The sequence below is a fragment of the Silurus aristotelis genome, assembly GCF_946808225.1.
Source record: "Silurus aristotelis genome assembly, chromosome: 15".
Lineage (NCBI taxonomy): Eukaryota > Metazoa > Chordata > Actinopteri > Siluriformes > Siluridae > Silurus > Silurus aristotelis.
This window is the reverse complement of record NC_139588.1, coordinates 20,186,631-20,208,298: the sequence shown is the minus strand read 5'-3', so window position 1 is coordinate 20,208,298 and position 21,668 is coordinate 20,186,631. Positions and strand designations below refer to the sequence as shown.

General features: G+C 36.9%; 1 protein-coding gene, 1 long non-coding RNA gene and 1 pseudogene across 3 annotated transcripts in view; 1 reads left to right on the top strand and 2 right to left on the bottom strand.

The window, feature by feature from the left end:
• The window catches only part of LOC310737866, a 197,472-nt gene that overhangs the window by 827 nt on the left and 174,977 nt on the right, over positions 1-21,668 (bottom strand). The window lies entirely within an intron of this gene.
• Positions 792-2,276, bottom strand: LOC310737844 (gap junction Cx32.2 protein pseudogene; annotated as a pseudogene). Its single transcript, XR_014538211.1, has 2 exons — positions 2,143-2,276; positions 792-1,794 (listed from the first exon to the last, which is right to left on the bottom strand). The product of XR_014538211.1 is annotated as a gap junction Cx32.2 protein pseudogene (transcript).
• On the top strand, positions 11,251-18,464 carry LOC310737842 (gap junction Cx32.2 protein-like). Its single transcript, XM_083562554.1, has 2 exons — positions 11,251-11,620; positions 17,214-18,464. Exon 2 carries the CDS (start codon positions 17,237-17,239, stop codon positions 18,062-18,064), a length of 828 nt encoding a protein of 275 aa, XP_083418680.1. The 5' UTR covers positions 11,251-11,620; positions 17,214-17,236; the 3' UTR covers positions 18,065-18,464.

The window sequence follows — 21,668 nt, the reverse complement described above, 5'->3', positions numbered from 1 at the left end:
CCAAAAGTCTGCGACAATGGCTTAGAACTGCAGTTTGCATGAACATTTCTTCATTTAAGCGTCCATCACTGAACAATACACCTCAACAATGATGGAACTGTAATGAATGAACGTTTAGTCGCACCCCATTAAGGATGGGTTTCCTTTTGAGTCTGGTTCCTCTCAAGGCTTCCTCCACATGTCATCTCAGGGAGCTTTTCTTTGCCACAGTGGCCATTGGTTCACTCATTAGGGATTAACTTTTAACAATTATATGTACCAAACTAATAGACACTAAACTTCTGCAAACTTTATGACCTGTTTCTTTCTGTAAATCTTCTCTGAGACAATGTCTATTGTTAAAAGTGTTCTACATAATAAAATTTAATTATATTAAAGTGAATAAATGAATGAAAAGTAACTTGTTTTTCAGAATCCGAGTTCATCAGTATGTAACACGCCGTGTGTTCGACTTTCAGAGCTGTGTAACGTAATTAAATATGCTTTATATCATTCTATTTTGAACAAAAACCTCCTGGAAGACAATTTTTATTGCTGATATGATACAAATGATGTGACAGACTGAAAGAAATTAAGCCTTTATATTACTAAGAACAAGACATGAAGAAAATCTTAATTTTTTTCTGGTGTTGCAAAATATTTTTATGCTGTGAGTTTAATTTTTTTTTAAATCTATACATATGCAGTGTAGTATCATGGTATTTTTTTATTATAGTGTGTATATATATATATATATATATATATATATATATATATATATATATATATATATATATATATATATATATATATATATATATAGGGACAAACATCATGGATAAACACATAATTCACTTAAATTCTTAAATTCTGTAAAGCTGCTTTGAGAAAAGCTCTATAGAAACTTGGCTTGACTTCATTGATATAATATATATATTATAGTTTATTATATAGATATTATTACTTATTAGGACTTTTTATTATTATTGTCTTGGTGTAGTGTCACACCCCTAATTCTCCACATTGTGCAATGGTAAATACATTTTTTCAGTTAAAAACAACCAAAAAACAAACCCAGACTGGATTTCATTCGATGTTCAGCAATGCGTTTCCTCAGTAAGATATTTCTGTTGATGCTTTTTTCCCTTGGAAGCCCGACAGATCAGATAAACGATCTCTGCAACATTAAGTAGCAACGAGACACATGCAACTACTAGCATGAATAAGATGAAGATGGTCTTCTCAGTCGGACGTGACATGAAGCACTCGATGACATGAGGACATGGAAGTTCTTTACAGAAAAGTTTCGGTTCCATCACGAATCCATACAAGTAGTACTGACCAACGATGAAGCCTGCTTCGAACAAAATGGTCATTAGGATGCAAGAGACGTAGATGCGCAGGAGACTCCCTTTGTACTGAAGCTTTCCGTTGTCGTCTGTGTATTTGGGGAGTTTGTTTCCTCGCTTCTCGGCATACTTTTGCCTCAGTTTGTCCTCCGCGTGGATCACGTGCAGGGCGTAGCCGAGGTACACGATCGTCGGTAGGCTCACGAAGATGATCTGCAGCACCCAGAAGCGGCTGTGAGAGATGGGAAAAAGGTGATCGTAGCACACGTTGTTGCAGCCAGGCGTATTTATGTTGCACACCATGTTGGACTGTTCGTCACCCCAGACTTTATCGATTCCACCGAGAACCATGATGCGGAAGATTAAAAGCACCGTCAGCCAAACCTTCCCGATGTTCGTGGAGTGCGATTGCACTTTGTCGAGCAACTTGGAGAGGAAACCCCAGTCTCCCATGGCTTAAGTTTGACTAAAGACAAAGGAAGGAAGCGTTAAACACTGAAAAGGGAAATGAAAAAAAAAAATGCATTTCTAGTGATAAAATGTAGAACAAAAATTATACAAACAGAAAAATAGAATTATTGCTTGTGTTTAACATAAGCACATGAGTATTATAGTATAATATACTACAAATGTAAAAGATAGCGCAACTAATATATAACTGTCTAAACAACACCTCATGTCCACAGGTCCGTAGAATCAACTTAAATTACATTATATTTAGTACCATTTTCTTTTTTTTTTACTAATATATTAATGAGTAAACCTAATTCAGCTGTCGCTGGTAAGGTAAATTTCAGAAAGACATTTTTCTTACCTCCAAATTTTTTTAAATGCAAAAAAACCAATTCCAAATCCAAGTATGAAGACAATCTGACAGACATTTCCTTTTAATCAGGGTTTAACCACAATACGTTTCCACCCACAAGCATCATGTCATGAAGGAACATTATTTCACAATGCACACACACACACACACACACACACACACACACACACACACGCACGCACGCACACACACACACACACACACACACACCCACACACATTTTAACACAAGTTCTCACTCACAAATAAGGTGCACTGATTTTCCATGTGCTTTTTTCCACATAAGCAAGGCTTCTCAGATTGTTGATTTTTTTTGCCTTCAACTGACATTTTCATTCAGACCTATAGAACACTGTCACACTCTCTGTCTCAGTCTCATGAGCCATGTCTCATGGCTCTATTTCATCATAGTTCTCATACAGTGTGACATGTAATCACTTTAAAAGACCACTGAAACTACAAAATGGAAGCAGATTTCGCTTAAAAATTTGACCCATTCAGTCAGTGCTTCTATGACGTTGAAAAAAAAAAAAAAAGCAATTAATAACCCCAGAGTGAAACCATTATAATGTTCTATAGGTGGCACCCGTATACATTTCTTTACTTTAAACAAATGTCTTCATGTCTTCAGTGTTGCTGCTCATAAAACATAAGTCTCTTACACGTTCATAAGAACAAGTGATTGAGAGGATGTGTTTAAAATACAGTTAAGGATTTATTAAACATCACAGAGATACTTTTCCATAGGAGGAGAAAATGTATGTATGGTGTATGAACAAAATTCGGACTTCTTTAGGCATTCTCTTGAAGTAGGAGAGACAAACTTGTTCCAGCATGACAATGCGGCTATGCACAAAGGGTTGGTGTGGAAGATCTTGAGTGGCCTGCTATAGAACTCTGGCTTTAAGTAAACACCTTTGAGATGAATGTGAACTGCACACCAGGCCTCCTCACGCTTACCTTCATCGTTCTTGACTATACAGTGGTACCTTGACCTACGAGTGCATTAATGTACGAGTTTTCCGAGGTATGAGCGGTCACTCAGTCGATTTTTTGCTCTGTTACGCGAGCAAAAAATTGAGGTACGAGCTCGAGACGGCGCTGCTAGATGGCGAAGCGAAGCCAGAAAGCGAAGATTGTGACGAAATTTAAGATAAGCAAAGAAGAAAAAGTAAAACATTTAAGTTTAGGGATACGTAGTGTACAGTAGTGATAAAGAGAGTAGCAAAAAACGAGTTTTCCCTCCTCCGCTTATCGCGATTGGTGAGGTAAATATTCTTGTGCTAATTATAAGAAAATGTGAAACAGGTGCATGAGGTGACTGTTTGGTCTGTACAGTATATGATTCATGGGATAATACAGATAAAATAAAAACATATTTGGGATAATTTTGGACAAGTTGGGCATGTTTGCATCAACCAAGTCTGGTATTATTGACTTGGAATATGTTTTGGTCAAACTGACTGAACCCCAGACCTCCTCATTCAACATCAGGACCTGATCTCACTAATCCTCTTGTTGCTAAATGAACACAAATTCCCACAACTGCACCCCCAAAATCTTTCCAAAACAATGGAGGTAATGAAGGTGATGAAGGTTTTGGAACTCAATCTGGAATGTCATATTCAAACATTGTATATGTGTAGATGCATGTAATCATCCCTATTATTCACCAGACACTGTGGTTCTGTACTTCTCAACATATATTCATTGGCGGGCCTTGGACAGAGATTAAATGTAAGTAATAATATAAACTTATACATGACAATCACAATTCTTTTCATCAGCACTAGATTTCGCTTTGTTGACCCCTTTATAGTGAAATCACAGTCAACATGCTTTTGATGCTAAACATGCTGTGTCAGCACATTCATGCTAAATGATGATTGAGTTTAAAGGTCATCATCGCAATCACTTGCAAATGATTTTAACGTTGCAAAACTCTGGGATTGTTCTGAGAGTCCATCTATTCCATAGAAATGTGTAATCTGCACAGGACAAGTTTAACAGATTTTTTTTTACCTTAAACAATAACTCGAATAAAGTTTTGGATAACCAAGTTTTTATGCTTTGTGATTGAATGTGCAGTTGAAAGCAAATCATATTTTTATCATGTCCCATTGGTTCCTTCTGGGTTCTCTAGTTTCCTCCTAATCAGGGCAAGAAGTGGACTGTCTGAGATAAATCGTAAGATTTGGTATTCCATCCAGGATGTGTGATAAAAAAAAAAAAAAAAAAAAGCTATAACAGTCATTCCCTCACTTTGCTTAATTGTGCCTGTTGTTTGTGTCTTTCTTCTTCTTCTTACAAAATCAATAAATTCTCCATTTTTTTTACTTTTGCCTTAGACATGTCTCAAATTTTGTCTTTTCATTTAAATGGAGACAGATGTGGACAGATGCAAATGCAGTGAAAGCAGGTTTTATTGAAATGTAATTCAAATGTCGAAGTCCAAGTCAGACAAAGAGTCAGATAATCTGATATTGGTACTGATGGGTGAGTGGTAGCTCAGTGGTTAAGGTACTAGGTTACTGATCAGAAGGTTGGGGGTTCAAGCCCCACTATCACCAAGCTACCACTCTTGGGCCCTTGAGCAAGCCTTCTGTGCTCCAGGGGCGCCGTATCATGGCTGACTCCAGCTTCTGAGCAAGGTAATGTATATGTGACAAATAAAGGCTATTCTCTAATCAGGAAACAGAATATATAGACTAATCCAGAGACAAGAAGACATAAACTAAAAAAATAATAATAAATATCTAAACCAGAGAAGCAAACACAATAACAATCCTTGGTACTAATCCAGAGTTATTTTGTCTGCAATAATACTTATTAATTTTTCTTTATAAAAATGTGCAAAAATAGTATATATATATATATATATATATATATATATATATATATATATATATATATATATATATATACTTTATATATACTGATACTTTGCAGTGAATTAATGTTGTGTGTGTGTGTGTGTGTGTGTGTGTGTGTGTGTGTGTGTGTGTGTGTGTGTGTGTGTGTGTGTGTGTGTGTGTGAATGAAAACAAAAAATAAAGAAAAGGTGCTTTTTACTTGTCACATGTACATTAAAGCACAGTGAAAATCTTTCTTCACATATCCCAATGATATCCCATTGTGGAAACTGGCATCAGAGTGCAGGGTCAGCCATGTTACAGCATCCCTGGAGCTCTGAGGGTTAAGGGCTTTGCTGAAGGGCCCCAAGAATGGCAGCTTGGTGATACCACAGCTTGAACAAACACTTTCCGATCAGTAACCAAAGACTTATCCATTGTGTACTACCTCGTCCAAAGCTGGGTGATTGTTGGTGTGTGAGTGTTTGGGTGTTTTAGGAGTTGTAGTATGCTGCAGCCATGTTTGTAGACCATGTGGGTTGCTGGAAGTCAGAGTTCTCCATAGACCTGGCACATGTTCATTATTTATGTCTTGTCTTCACCCCTGTCTTGTATATAGTTCTATTGTGTCTCAATTCCTCCCTTAAGGTGGTGTAATTTTTTTCAGTGCAAAGTTTTATTGTGTGTATTGTTTTTCCGGTTATGGCCTTCATTTGTGTTTATGGTTTATAAGGATGAACTATTCTTGTAGGTCTCTACCTGCTTGTTCTTTGATCCATGCTGCAGACTTCAATTATTTGCATTTACATTAGCAGTATTTAGCAGACGCTCGTGTCAAGAGCGATGTATAAAAGTGTTTTGAGTCCCTATCAATGAATAAATCTGCACTGGTACGCTAGATTTCAACTTAAGATAAATCAGCCTACACTTCTTTTTTTTTTTTTAAACAATCATGACATAGATTACCTACAATAGATGACGCTGATCTGACGCATACTTTAAACCTTATAGATATTAGTTAAGCATGATTGCCATAGTCATATTCTTCCAGTTCCAGTGGCTCTTCTCCAGGAGCACATGCTGGGTTTTTTTGTTATTGTCTGGTGGAGGTTACATGCCTGTGTCCATAGTGGTGATGTTCATTTGGCATTTTAGACTTGAGGGCAATCGGTACTACAAAACAAAACCACTGTGAAGTAAGTGATCACCACATGAGAATACAGCATGCTATACAATTTATAGTGTATAAGTGTCATCAGAAACATACACACATCAACAGACACACACACACACACACTATACCGCAAACGCTGACAATCCTTAACTTTCTACAGACATTTTAACTTTTCAAGTAAACAGCAAGCTCACGTACACCACGTCCAAATGGCGAGCCGGTCAAAGCAAGAAATGCTGTAATCTTGTGAAATGTGGACAAAGGTGCTTCCCTATTTCTTTAGAAATGTCTAAAATGGTATTAGTATTAATACGTGTTGTACATATTTAGGGTTAGTGTCAGTAAACTGTGAAATCATGTCTGGCAATTATCAAGAAATGAATAAGAGGTGTAGGAGTGAGGTTTTACCTTAATCATACAGATAATTAGTCACTTCAGTTCATGCAAAAGGTTGAATGTTTTTCAGACTGAGTGCAACTTCAGGGTGTAACCTGGTTTTAGGTTTAACCAAAATAATTAATTGCTTATGGACAAAGTAAAACAGGAAAAACAATACACTAACAGGCAAATTAACAAAACAGGCAGCCTTCATGCTTTTTGAGTTGTATATTTGGTTTTATTACTTGACAACCAATTGATAAAAGTATTTGGGAATGCAATTTTATTAATTGATGACAATTTGAATGAAATAATAGCAATAATATTAAAAACAAAACAATATTACAAGTCTTCTTCTTCTTCTTCTTCTTCTTCTTCTTAATAATTCATGAAATTTAGATTATATTCTTTTCCAATAATAAATGTTTCTTTCATTACTGCTTTAATTTTCTAATGATCATTTACTGTAGATACAGTGAGGAAAATAAGTATTTGAACACCCTGCTATTTTGCAAGTTCTCCCACTTAGAAATCATGGAGGGGTCTGAAATTGTCATCGTAGGTGCGTGTCCACTGTGAGAGACATAATCTAAAAAAAAAAAATCCAGAAATCACAATGTATGATTTTTTAACTATTTATTTGTATGATACAGCTGCAAATAAGTATTTGAACACCTGTCTATCAGCTAGAATTCTGACCCTCAAAGACCTGTTAGTCTGTCTTTAAAATGTCCACCTCCACTACATTTATTATCCTAAATTAGATGCACCTGTTTGAGGTCATTAGCTGCATAAAGACACCTGTCCACCCCATACAATCAGTAAGAATCCAACTATTAACATGGCCAAGACCAAAGAGCTGTCCAAAGACACTAGAGACTAAAATTGTACACCTCCACAAGGCTGGAAAGGGCTACGGGGAAATTGCCAAGCAGCTTGGTGAAAAAAGGTCCACTGTTGGAGCAATCATTAGAAAATGGAAGAAGCTAAACATGACTGTCAATCTCCCTCGGACTGGGGCTCCATGCAAGATCTCACCTCGTGGGGTCTCAATGATCCTAAGGAAGGGAAGAAATCAGCCCAGAACTACACGGGAGGAGCTAGTCAATGACCTGAAAAGAGCTGGGACCACCGTTTCCAAGGTTACTGTTGGTAATACACTAAGACGTCATGGTTTGAAATCATGCATGGCACGGAAGGTTCCCCTACTTAAACCAGCACATGTCCAGGCACATCTTAAGTTTGCCAATGACCATTTGGATGATCCAGAGGAGTCATGGGAGAAAGTCATGTGGTCAGATGAGTACCATCCCAAGAACACCATCCCTACTGTGAAGCATGGGGTTGGTAGTATCATGCTTTGGGGGTGTTTTTCTGCACATGGGACTGCACTGTATTAAGGAGAGGATGACCGGGGCCATGTATTGCGAGATTTTGGGGAACAACCTCCTTCCCTCAGTTAGAGAATTGAAGATGGGCCGAGGCTGGGTCTTCCAACATGACAATGACCCGAAGCACACAGCCAGGATAACCAAGGAGTGGCTCTGTAAGAAGCATATCAAGGTTCTGGCATGGCCTAGCCAGTCTCCAGACCTAAACCCAATAGAGAATCTTTGGAGGGAGCTCAAACTCCGTGTTTCTCAGCGACAGGCCAGAAACCTGACTGATCTAGAGAAGATCTGTGTGGAGGAGTGGGCCCAAATCCCTCCTGCAGTGTGTGCAAACCTGGTGAAAAACTACAGGAAACGTTTGACCTCTGTAATTGCAAACAAAGGCTGCTGTACCAAATATTAACATTGACTTTCTCAGGTGTTCAAATACTTATTTGCAGCTGTATCATACAAATAAATAGTTACAAAATCATACATTGTGATTTATGGATTTTTTTTTTAGATTATCTCTCTCACAGTGGACATGCACCTACGATGACAATTTCAGACCCCTCCATGATTTCTAAGTGGGAGAACTTGCAAAATAGCAGGGTGTTCAAATACTTATTTTCCTCACTGTAGATAGATAGATAGATAGATAGATAGATAGATAGATAGATAGATAGATAGATAGATAGATAGATAGATAGATAGATAGATAGATAGATAGATAGATAGATAGATAGATAGATAGATAGATAGATAGATAGGAGAGTTCAGCATAGACCTTTTCAATTCAATTTCAATTCATTTTTATTTGTTTAGCACGTTTACCAATGAACATTGTCTCAAAGCAGCTGAACACAGAAAATGTGGTGATAAAAATGAATAAGATGTTCTTTATAAGTGTAAGTTTTGTGAAGTTTTGTTCTGTGGTGAGGAAAAACTCCCCGAGATGGCATAAGAAAGAAACCTTGAGAGGAACCAGACTTAAGAGGGAACCACATCCTCAGCTGGGTGGCACTGAATGTCCATTTGTTACAGCTAAACGATGCTGAGGTGTGCAGTGATGGTGATGCAAACGCAATGATGCAAATGCAAACTGTAGTCCAGAGTCAGTGTGACTGTTGACATTAAGAATATTCCAAATCCAAGTCAAAAGCTCCTGTGTTACTCCGTATTTCATGGATCCCCAGGCTGTAGATGTGAAATATCACCATCTGCACAGATTGGCCTCCAATTGAACAGAACACCATCCAGAGGCAGGCCGGGATGAAGCAGGTAGATCAGAGGCGAGGAGAGGGGCAGGAACAGTGGTCACTGGAACCTCAGGAGCATGTTTAACTCAACCAAAAGAGAGAGAGAGAGAGAGAGAGAGAGAGAGAGAGAGAGAGAGAGAGAGAGAGAGAGAGAGAGAGAGAGAGAAGAGGGCTGACAGGAAGAGAAGGATATGGATTACTATGTGTCCTTGTTGTTGTATAAAAGTTAATATGACTGTGCAGTTTGGACTCCGGTAAGGCTCGCTATGGCAGCATAACTAAAAGGAAGAGCCAGAAGGTAACACAGACATGAGGAATCTCAGGGATAAGAGACGACCCACCCCACCACCGTCAACAAACCTGAGTGAACGAATGAGAATGAGGGGACGACAGCATACAAATATCCCAGTTCACCAAACACTCTATATGCATGATCCTTCCAGATCTGCGCCTTTACCTAAGAAACACCTACCGATAAAATCTGTCTGAGTCCCGAACACTAATTGAAAGGCTGTTCCATAACTGTGGGGGTTTATAAAAGAAAGATCTGCCCCCTGCTGTAGTCTTCATTATTTGAGCTACCGACAAATAGCTTAATCTTCCTGATGTTATTGTCATCCACATCTATCATTACTGCTGCCTTTCTGCTCCTTGTCAACTGCTGTTCTTAAGTATGGAACTTGAATTCCCACAGGATGTTACTTAATGTTCTCTAGCACTTTCTCTGGAGTGTCTCATTAGGATTTAAAGGGTCTTTCAACCCATATTCAGAATAGATGTTTCAATAACTTTTCCCAACCACTTGATTATGCTGCTCATTTGTATACAGTCCAAGCTTGCATCTTACACCCTGCTACATGTTGTACTCTTCCGTTGCCATCTTTGCACAATCTGCACATTGGGGTGTGTTGATATTCTTATATAATGATATAATTACTTTGCTCCTATCTGACCTCGTCCATCAATCTGTTCATTACCACTGATGCAAATTATTTCCACTGATTTACAAACAGGAAAGGGCTCAGAGCCGATCCTTGAAGCATACATGTCCTGTACCTTGTCCTCATACACGTCCTGCACCACCCTCACATACTTCTCTGACACACCTGATTTCCTCATACAATACCACAACTCCTCTCTCTCCACTCTGTCATTTGCTTTCTCTAAATCCATAAACACACAATGCAACTCCTTCTGACCTTCTCTTTACTTCTCCATCAACATTCTCAAAGCAAATAATGCATCTGTGGTGCTCTTCCTCGGCTTGAACCAAACTGTTGCTCACAGATGGTCACCTCTTCTCTCAGCCTGGCTTCCACTACTCTTTTCTATAACTTCATTGTGTGACTGATCAACTTTATTCCTCTGTAGTTACTGCAGGTCTGCACATCTTCCTTATTCTCAAAGATCGGTACCAGCACACTCCTTCTCCATTCCTCAGACATCTTCTCACCTTCCAAAATCCTGTTAAACCATCTTGTTAAAAAAAACTCCACTGCCATCTCTCCCAAACTTCTCCATGCTTCTACTGTTATGTCATCTGGGCCAACCAACTTTCCACTCTTCATCCTCTTAATCGCTGCTTTCACTTCCTCCTTACTAATCCTATCCACTTCCTGCTTCACCACCTCCACATCATCCAACCTTCTCTCTCTCTCATTTTTCTCATTCTTCAATGTTCTCTGTTCTATTATTAATAAAATATGTTTCAATGAGATTTGCAATTCATTGCCTTCTGTATTTATTTATTTTTTTACTTTTTTTTGGAATTGGGGTTATAAATGAACTCAAGAATTGGGCTCACAGACTCACAGCCATTAGTTACAGTAGCACTTTGAACTGTTTTAAATATGTTTAAAGAAACACAAAACTTTATTTTTTTTTATTATTACATTGCCTAAAGTGTTTAGGAATAAATAGTTAGACAAAATATACCATGTAAAGTATAAACCATAGAAACAGTACACAGAGGACTTAATGGCGTAATCACGAAAATGTCTTTATGGAAGTGAATCTGATGACTGCTGTCTTTTCTATCTTGCCATTTTTCCAACACTGTCAATCCTCATTTCCATCTAGTGCTAAAAATCTTACATGCGAGGTTGCTAGTAACTGTTATGATTTCTGTGAGGATCTTTATTTTGCAATTTTTAACTGTTTTGTAAGTAAATGATTAACAGCTGGCTGAAAAATGCATCAAAACCATGTGAAGATGTCCAGATAACCGTAGTCAGTGTTTAAGAAGAAGTACAAGACATTAAGAAATGAAGGCGTAAGAGAAATGAAAGTGTGGTTGCAGGTTTAGATAAACCAGGAACAAACACTTGAAGAACACACACTTGGAGACAGATCAGAAGCCATAGCATTTAACAGATACAGACCCATCGTCTGATTAATACATTTTTACAATTTACGACCAGACCCACTGCTCCTGGTGAGTTTTTTCTTTCACTTGTGTTACTGCCTATTATAAAGAGCTGACTTTTACAAATCCTATTTATTATCCGTTGAAGCTAACTTTAATAACGACATGTTACATAGTGATAGTTATATTAATATCACTACTACTATTATTTTGATTAAGATTGTTCGTATGCTACTTTTCCTAATTATGATAATGACGATTATGTGTATTATTATTAATATTATTATTATTAATTTTCCCATACGTTCCCAACACTACAACCGAACCCTCCCAATTTCAATTAAATCCTTTATACTTTACAACAACCAATAATGCGAATGAGAGCTGCATTACACTCCTTCTGTGCTGAGATCGTGTGTTAGTTCTGTGTCCAATTCAATAATGTAAAGAACACATTATAAATGAACCTTCATGAAGCTTCTACAATTGAGACAGAATGACGTGCCTCTTCCTCTAAAAAGAATATGATAGTGTGATTGAAAAGATCACCCTTTAAAGTATATAGACAAAAGAATTGTTGCACCTGACTTTTCCAGCCATTTGTGGCTCTTTCTCAAAGCGTTACCACAAAGTTGGAGGCCCACAATTGTATAGGACGTCTTTAGATGCAGTGGCATTACATTTTTCCTTCACTTGAACAGGGAGACCCAACCTGTTCCAGCATTACAATGTCCCAGTGCCCAAAGCCTTCTTTATGAAGATATGCTTTACATGATTTGGAGTGGAAGATCTTCATTGCCTACTGCTTCCAAAGACATTTTATACAATTGTGTGCCTCCTATTTTGTGCTAACAATTTGAACAAGTGTCCCAGTTCTTTTTACCATAGAGCTTAGATTTGAAAATATCTAGTAGGAGCAACACTTATGGACATTTAAGTGATAATCATAAAAAATCAAGACGAACAAACAGCTGTTTAACTGAATTTCAAATATAAGGCGAATCCCAGCTCTAGAGCCCATTGTGACTAAATGGACAGGGGGTACAACAAGCGAAACATAATGAGGCACAGGAAGGTACACCAAGTGCAATAAGTATAGATTATTGTGTTGAATTATGTTTTAATTATATGTACATGTGCAGCCCAGTTTGACCGTATTTTGGATACAGTCACGAAATGTAATCTATTGATTCGTGTTCATAGACACGAGTCGTCACCAGGGACGACTTTCTATGGAATGTAAATCAATAGGAATTATTTTTGGTGCCTCCCCCAAATTTTTCTTTCTGCCACTGGATACCACAGATGCTGTATTGTTTTTTTATTTTGTATTTTTTTTTTTTTTTACAATACAGCAAGATACTCGCTATAATAAACCATCATCAGTGGTTCCTACCACACACACATTTATTACAGTATAACATTATATACATTTTCTGCTTTGATAAAAATGGGGAAAAAAGATTACCTTTGGCATTTCTGCCAGCATTACCCATGATCCTCTGCCACCATTGCTATGGAGACGGAGCCAGGGACACAATCATGCTAAGTGATATAAAAAAAAAACCCTGAAATTTGTGTCCATATACACAAATCAATAGAGTTAAAATATAAAAGTGTAGGAAAGTGTTTTATAGGAGACACAATTATTAAAAATAATGTATATGCAAATTGAAATGCAATTTTTTTCGCTAATGTTTTAATAGAAGGTTCCAGAAATTAGGGGGTCATTACAGCAATTTTACTGCATTGCTGGGTTCCTAAAATCTCAGTTAAAAACATAATTAGCATCGTTATTAACCTGAGATCTATAAATCACAACTGCTTGATTTCCCTCTGCCAGAGCATTAAAGGGTTATAGTTAGCATCAAGCCTCTGAAGCAGCGGTCCCCAACGTTTTTGCGCCACGGACCGGTTTAATCTCAGACAATATTTTCACGGACCGTCCTTTAAGGTGTGATGGATAAATACAACAAAATAAAATGATACGGCCATATGGTATTTTCCAAATATAATAATAAACGTGAATCCACTGTGTTGATGTTTGTTCATTTTGCTCGCTTGGGGGTTTCAGCTTAGCGGTAATGTATTATGTGTTAGCGGCCGGAGCAGCCCCTTTAAGAAGGTAGAGGATGGAGGTAAGACATGTGACTGAGGCATCATGACATGCATCAAGAGTGCATGTTGGGGGCATTCGTATTCAGAGGTACCACTGTATTTACAGCACTTCACATTTTTTTTTCGCATTTTGTTATGTTACAGCCTTATTCCAAAATGAAGTAGTAGTCACTCCTTTGTTATCTTGGCTGTGTGCTCAGGGTCGTTGTCCTTTTGGTAGATGAACCGTTGCCCCAGTCTAAGGTTTAGATCGCTCTGGTTCAGGTTTTCATAAAGGAGGTCTCTGTACATTGCTGCATTCATCTTTCCCTCAATCCTGAGGCGTCTCCCAGTTCCTGCCACTGAAAAAAATCCCCACAGCATGATGTTGCCACCACCATGCTTCACTGTAGGGATGGTATTGGCCAGGTGTGTGCCTTTTAAAGTCATATCCAATCAACGGAATTTACCACAGGTGGACTTTAATTAAGTTGTAGAAACATCTCAAGGATGATTAGTGGAAACAGGATGCACCTGAGCTCAATTTTGAACGTCAAGACAAAGGCTGTAAATACTTATGTGCATGATTTTATTTTTCGTTTTTTTACTTTTTATACATTTGCAAAGATTTCAAACGCACTTCATTCACGTCGTCATTATGTGGTTTTGTTTGTAGAATTCCAAAGAAATAATGAATTTAATGCATTCTGTAATAAGGCTGTAACATGTGGAAAAAAAATGTGGAAAGCGCTGTGAAAACTTTCCGGATGCACTGTATGAGGATATCTAGAATAAAGTCTGCATTAAATGAAATACTTGTATGAATGTGTTGTGTGTTAATATTTTAGCTTTGGGATCAAATACTTCGAATTCAGACATGCTTTTTATCTTAATCCACACTTTTGATGAAGAAATCACGCTAGAAATTTGCAAAATGTTCATCACGTAACGAGATGAAAGTGGCGGCACCGTGAACAAACTTGAAACAAACAGACAAAAAAGAAATCATACACAGAAAAACTTAAAATGGGAACTTTACTGGGCGTGAAAAATAAATTCGACCCTGAATGACAAATTGAAGACAATGAGGATCACAAGAGCTTAAGTGAACTTAAAGTGACTAATCGGATGAGCAGGAAACGGGGTGTGTGTGTGTGTGTGTGTGTGTGTGTGTGTGTGTGTGCGTGTGCGTGTGTGTGGGTGTGGGTGTGGGTGGGGGTAGCATGTGATTTAGAACACGGAGCTGCAATTTCCGATGGAAAACAATCCAGGGTGATAATCGGGACACTTAAATGTAATTAAAACACTTTGGAATTTGATGATACAGCGGAATTTGCTGCAATGCTATATTATTTAATAATCTCTCAAACATGACAGCAAACTTTGCTTAGAATTTAGTGCATTGTTTAATGAAATGACACAGAAAATGACTATTAAGTTGGATGGTTTTAAAAATTCGAAAATTAATTTGATAGAATATTTATACATGTATGCTTTTTTAATATAATAAATCAGGCCTAACTCATTTCAGTGCCATCAATATTTTACATTAATTTAAGTTGGTCAAAATTTTCTGGTTGTTACTGCTCTAGTTAAAAGCCTAATAAAAAGAGAAATTCAAAACAATTCAGTAAAGTTGGTTTAGAAATATATGGCCCAGTTACACTCACTCAGGGTTGGAGCTCAAACCAGGTTTGACTGCCTGAGATGCATGAAGTTCTAGCGGTTCGCCACAAGACGGCGCTGTGAAAGTGCAGACACAAACAGGTTGAAAGTTCCAATAACGTTGTTAGAAGTCCAAACACAAAAATAGAAAAAGGCTTAATAAAAACAAACACAGTAATAAAACAAAAATCCATAAGAGCAAATTGTAGAAATTAACAAAATAAGGTCCAAAAAAGAAAAAACCTACAAGATACTTCCTGAAACGAAAGGAAAAAAATGACTCCATCCAAGTCTTGTCCAGAAAACGGAAAAAGTAAATGCATGACTAAAAAGTAAAAAATAAAACTTTCTAAGGAACTTGGGGAAAACCGCAAAAAGCCTTCACTGGAAAGCGAACAAAAATTGACACGAGGCTTTTCAGAGATGATCAGTATTTATGATAAATTAATTTCAAATATATTTGATTTTGCAGTTTGTATTTGAGAGGGTTGATAAATAAAATGGCTATTTTTTTTAAATACCTTTTATATTTTTGCAGTTTTAAAATACAGTAAAATACTTTGTAAGAAATCTACATGATGACCATAAAAAATGCAGTGTCTGATTGGTTCCTACTCAGTAGTTTGTCCAGACTTGTTGAGATCAGATTAGAACATTGATCCGTATGGAAGAAGGTGGTGAAGATAAGAAACGTCCAGTGATTAATAAATTAATGTTTGATTGCTGAATATTGTACCCTGATTGAAGTAGCTGTTTAGTCGGATCATAATTAGGCATCCCATTGCATGAATATCTGTCCAACAAATATTATTTTATTATATTTATAATCAACAATAAAATGATTCATTAGCTAGAAACAAGTTGCTATAAATGCAGGTGTCATCAGTTGTCTTTTTACGAATGACATTCTTTTAGTATTTAAAAGTTTTTTTTATATATTTAAATAATAGGTATTTTATTAAAAAATATATTTTGATGTATCTTTGCCCTAAGACACAAAACACAAGAAAGAGACACTATAACCGAGACAAAGGAGGAACTTAAATACACACAGGAGTGATTATACAGAGGTGGAAATAATAAATAGCTAATAAAGTACATATGGACACAATGGCGCCATCTGGTGGGCAAACAGGGGAAACACGAGAAAAAAACAAAAACAAAAAAATGGCAAAATTGTAAATTTTTATAAATATTAAATGGTTCTTTGTTAAAGTGTATTATCCTGTGAATTTTTTGTACACCTCAGTTTTGAAAGCATATTCTATATTTACATATATTCTATTTTACTTATCGCACATTTATTTCTATTGCGAGAAATTGAGGAAATTATAATATATAAATGAATTCTACTATTTATTGCAAATATTAATTGTATTTCAGCTCTAACTTGAACTCTGAACAGGGTCACGGCCTCTGTAAAATAAACCTGCAGAAAATAACCTGCAGAAAGTTGAAGAATTGTTCTATAAAGACCAATTTATTGAATTATTTTTTATTTATTATTTATTTTTACCCAAAATAACCATATTTTTTTCTATGGCATCACTGTGTTGGAAAACTCTTTTTGGTTCTTCTTGGTACCTTAATTTATTGCGAGTGTTCAAATGATTTCAACCGATAAAGAGAAAATGTAAAATTTGAATACATTACAATTTAATGTTTATGTTTATATAAAAATGTATTAAAGCTATACAGGCAGTAAATATTCATGAGAAAAACATGCAATGAATAATGCACATATAATACAATATATGTCTTGCTTGATGTGTTGGTAGACAATGCAAAAAAAAAAAAAAAAAAAAAGAATTCTTGGATAATAATAAAGGTTTTAAATAACATAATTGTTATTATAAATATATAATATATTATAATACATCTTTCCAATTTGATATTTTAGAGTAGACCTGCTCATCGAACACTATGGGAGACTGGGGATTTCTCTCGACTTTGCTGGATAAAGTGCAGGCTCACTCCACTGTCATTGGCAAGATCTGGATGAGCGTCCTCTTCATCTTCAGGATCCTCGTTCTGGGAGCAGGAGTTGAGAACGTGTGGGGAGACGAGCGATCTGATTTGGTTTGCAACACCATGACACCGGGTTGTGAGAACGTTTGCTACGACTGGAAGTTTCCCATCTCCCACGTCCGCTTTTGGGTCATGCAGATCATCTTCGTGTCCACTCCCACCCTGCTGTATCTCGGCCACGCTGTCCACATCATCCATCAGGAGGACAAGATTAGGGAGATGTGCAAAAAAACCCAGTCAGCAATAACCCCAAAATACACCAATGAACATGGCAAAGTTCAAATCAAGGGCAGGTTGTTGTGTAGCTACTTGACTCAACTGTTTTTCAAAATCATCCTGGAAGTTGCTTTCATCGTTGGACAGTATTACCTGTATGGTTTCATAATGATCCCTCAATTCCTATGTTCCAAATCCCCCTGTCCACTGACAGTACAGTGTTTTATGTCCAGACCCACAGAAAAGACCATCTTCATTATATTCATGCTCGTAGTTGCATGTGTTTCCTTGGCTTTAAACGTGCTAGAAGTGTGCTATTTGTTTTGCTGTAAGATAGGAAGACGGAAAAAATCTAAAAGAGCTGTATATTACAACGCAACAGGCAATGGTCTACCTTTAGGTGCGATAAGCCAGGAAGCTGTAGAGAGCATTAAGCAGAATGGCATGAATGGAGTCATTGAGAAGCATTGGGCACACAGGAGCCAGACTGAAGAAATACAAATGTAAATTCTTTCTAATCTATATCCAATCAAGTTCAAATGGACTCCAATCAATTTCTGGATATGTCTTGAAAATCTTTCGACTGCTCCCATTAGGGGTCACCACAGCGGATCATCCGTCTATAAAACTTAAATATGTGTATGTGCAATTGGTGGTGGATTGGTGTCAATGATGTTATTCGCATTAGGAAAGGTGTGTGCATGTGTGTTATATATGTGTGTATGTGTGTGCAAAGTTTGCAGGTAGTCTGTAGTCTATGATGTCATTGTATTAAGTGTTTGCCTAATGGCCTGTGGGTTAAACCACTTTTTCAGTCTTGAATTTGTGAAAAGGCTTTTCTGTGGGTTACAATTTTGTTTGATGATGATGGTAACTGCAAATCAACCCACAACACGATAAAGTGTTTTTTTCAATCCTCGAATAATTTCTGAAATAACTGACAAAGCGTAAAATAAGTTACCTTAATAATAAAGAATTGTCAGTGTATTTCATATGTATTTGTATATGAATACAAAATTGCTATGCAGTTTTCTGAACACAAATACACATGTACAATACTATATGTGAAATTTGACGTTATAATAACTATAACAAACAATAATTAAACGATGCCAAACTGCAAAACCTTTCCACATGTTCTTGACTTCCTTCGGGCTAACATCATTTGTATCTGCTGCTCAATAAGAACTCTTTAAAGTCTTGTTTCACAACACTGAGCACTTCATCTTCAGTTAAAATACTAATGACTTTAATTGGGCAAACAAGGATTTCAACCATTTACAGTAGCTTGACAGCTGAATTTCTGCTGAATCGTTCCTATTTGTAGATGTTATTAATGCCCATAAACAATTACTGCACCTAATTCTATGATTTTATGTATCATGATATGACAAAAATCATGAAAAAAATCAACTTCAGAAGAACGACACGTGACATGGTGTGTGTGCCATTAACGACAACAATCTAAATGGAGCAACCATGTGTAAAAACAATTAGCTACACCCTTCCACAGAAATTAAGAAGTTAAATAGCAGCCAGGTGCTTTTATTCAAGTGCCCTTGAGTAACTGATTATCAGCAAATCATTGGAACAATGTCCTTTGGACAGATGAAACCAAAGTGGAGATGTTTGGCCATAATTCAAAGCACCATATTTGGCGTTAACCAAACAGAATATAAGCACAAATACCTCATACCAACTCTCAAGCTCAACAGGTGAGTGGTGTCAGTTTGGGGTTGTTTTACAGCCACAGGACATGAGCACATTGTAGTCAATGAGTCAACCATGAAAGCATTCTAGAGTCAAATGTAAGTCCGTTGCTCTGACAGTTAAACCTGGGCCAACTATACAGTACAATGATCCCAAGCACACCAGCAAATCTGCAACTGAATGGCTGGAAAAGAGCAGTCTCAAGATGTGGCAATGGCCCAGTCAATGTACAGACCTTAACAAGACTAAAATGCTTAGGTAGATCCTTTAAAAAGCTGCTCACAAATCTCAATAAGCTGAAGCAATACTGTAAGGAAGGGTGAGCCAAAATTCCTCCACAGTGATGAAAGAGCTGATAAAGTCATTCAGAACACAATTACTTCAAGTTACCACTGCTAAAGAGGGTTCTGCAAGCTACTGATCCAGATGTACTTAGTTTTTTACACACGGCATCAACATTTTGGCTTGATTTTTATTTATTTGAGTTTGTTTTTACCTAATTCTAGAGGCCGCTAAGGAAGCTTTTTGATCACATGACTGTTATAAATCAATAGACATCCTCATGGGCAGGATTACTTCTGCCCCATGCTTGCTCTGTGCTTACTTCTTTCCTGTCAGAAAATGTCCCTTGTCAATTTACTGTCACTGTCCTTTAAGGTATATGACCAATACGTACCTACATACAACACTTATTCATTTCTATTTACTGTAAATTATTTAAAAAGCAGTCTCGATTGTGAGCATTTTTCTTTCCCATGGGCCGAAAACCATGCTTTGATCCCAAACGGTTGAAGATTTGTCTATGTTTTATGTCTACATGAGCAATGGCCAGCTGCTGACAATTTACTATGAACATCAGAAAACATCTGTTCTTCTAGGTCTTCTAGGAAAAAAATACAAAAGTTTTATTTTACATGTCAGTGAAAGATCTATGTTTTTTGGGGGGGTTGGTGGTAAAATAGTTTCATTGTCTGAAGGCAGAAGTGAGGTGCTGAAGTGATAAATAGCCTGAGTGGAAGCAGGTGGGTCGAATTCCTGAGGTCAGAGAACCTGTGATGGAATTTAATAGTTTCTACTCCAGTGAAAGCTTTATATGGGTTTGGCTCAGTAACTAGAGTTCATATGATCTGTTTAAAAGTTCAGTACAAACTTTGGTTAGAATTATCAAGCTGCAGAGTTTCAGAGGTACTGATACATTCCACTGTAGTTTGGTCATACTGTACTGTATATCATTCATAGTACCCACATGATCCAGAGCTGGACGAGTTTAAAAAAAAACAAGATTCGGATGGCCTGCGTAGAAGAGCTTCATATTTGATCTTTAAAAAACAGAAACTGTATCAGGGCCAAATCACCCAAATATGTTCACCAGTGTATCTGAAGAGCAGTTTACTATGATAATATTGACTTATTACTTCATTGCTTTCATGCATGCTGCTGAAGTTCCAAAAGTGAGTAGTCAGAGTTTTATTTATTTATTTATTTGATCTGACATTAGTACAGTCGTAATTAAAATCACAGTTTATTATTAATGTGCTTACTCTAATATACAACCATTTCTATAGTAACAACTCACTGACAAAGACTTTCATTTTAGAAACTCCAGATTTTTGCAGATCTCATTATAATCCCAAACCAATTCTAAAAAGAACAGAATTGTTTGTTTGTTTTTTCTTGAAAATGTCTATGATATAGAAAAAACATAATTATTAAAATATAGAACTTTCTGTGAGGAGATCTTTATTTATTCTTTATAAAAATCAGTAGAATTATTATTTTTTTTTTTTAATTTTTTCTCTGTAGAAAAGTCTTCAGAGAAATTTTTTTTTTTTACTTTGCAGGTGTCTGGTCAAACTTCATCTCCCAACAACTGGCATGACTCTATATGGCCATGCATTGTTCTCATGGTCTGCTATGCCAAGCTAATAATTTACACACTTACCTTCAAGGCATTTGGCAATGCCCTCATCCAGAGCAATTTACAACTGCTCAAGGGCCCAGCATTGGTATTAGTGGGATTTTAACTTGTGACCTTCTGATCCAGAGTCTAATGCCTTAAACACTACTACCCCTCACCTACCACCACACACAGGCTCCATCAGAACACTAAAATGTTTTGCTCAGTTTCACTAACTCTACCAAGCCTTTTGCTTGCTATTGTTTTCGAAGTTGTTTCAAACCCTGTTATCTTACTCCGGTCACGATTTTTGTCTAGACCGATTTGCTGATCGCCTGACCTTATTCTGTTTTCCTGCTGTGAATTTGAAAACATTGCCTTATTTTTTTAGAAAAGTACACTTAACATGCCCTTGTATCGACTTCATCTTTTGTGTTTTGTATATTTGTCCTACACTGTCTTTGATGCTTCCCGTGGGCTCACCAACTGCAGGAGGGATCGTAA

Excerpts from the sequence above, each read along its gene's own strand:
- LOC310737842 (XM_083562554.1), top strand. The coding sequence starts at position 17,237 with ATGGGAGACTGGGGATTTCTCTCGACTTTGCTGGATAAAGTGCAGGCT.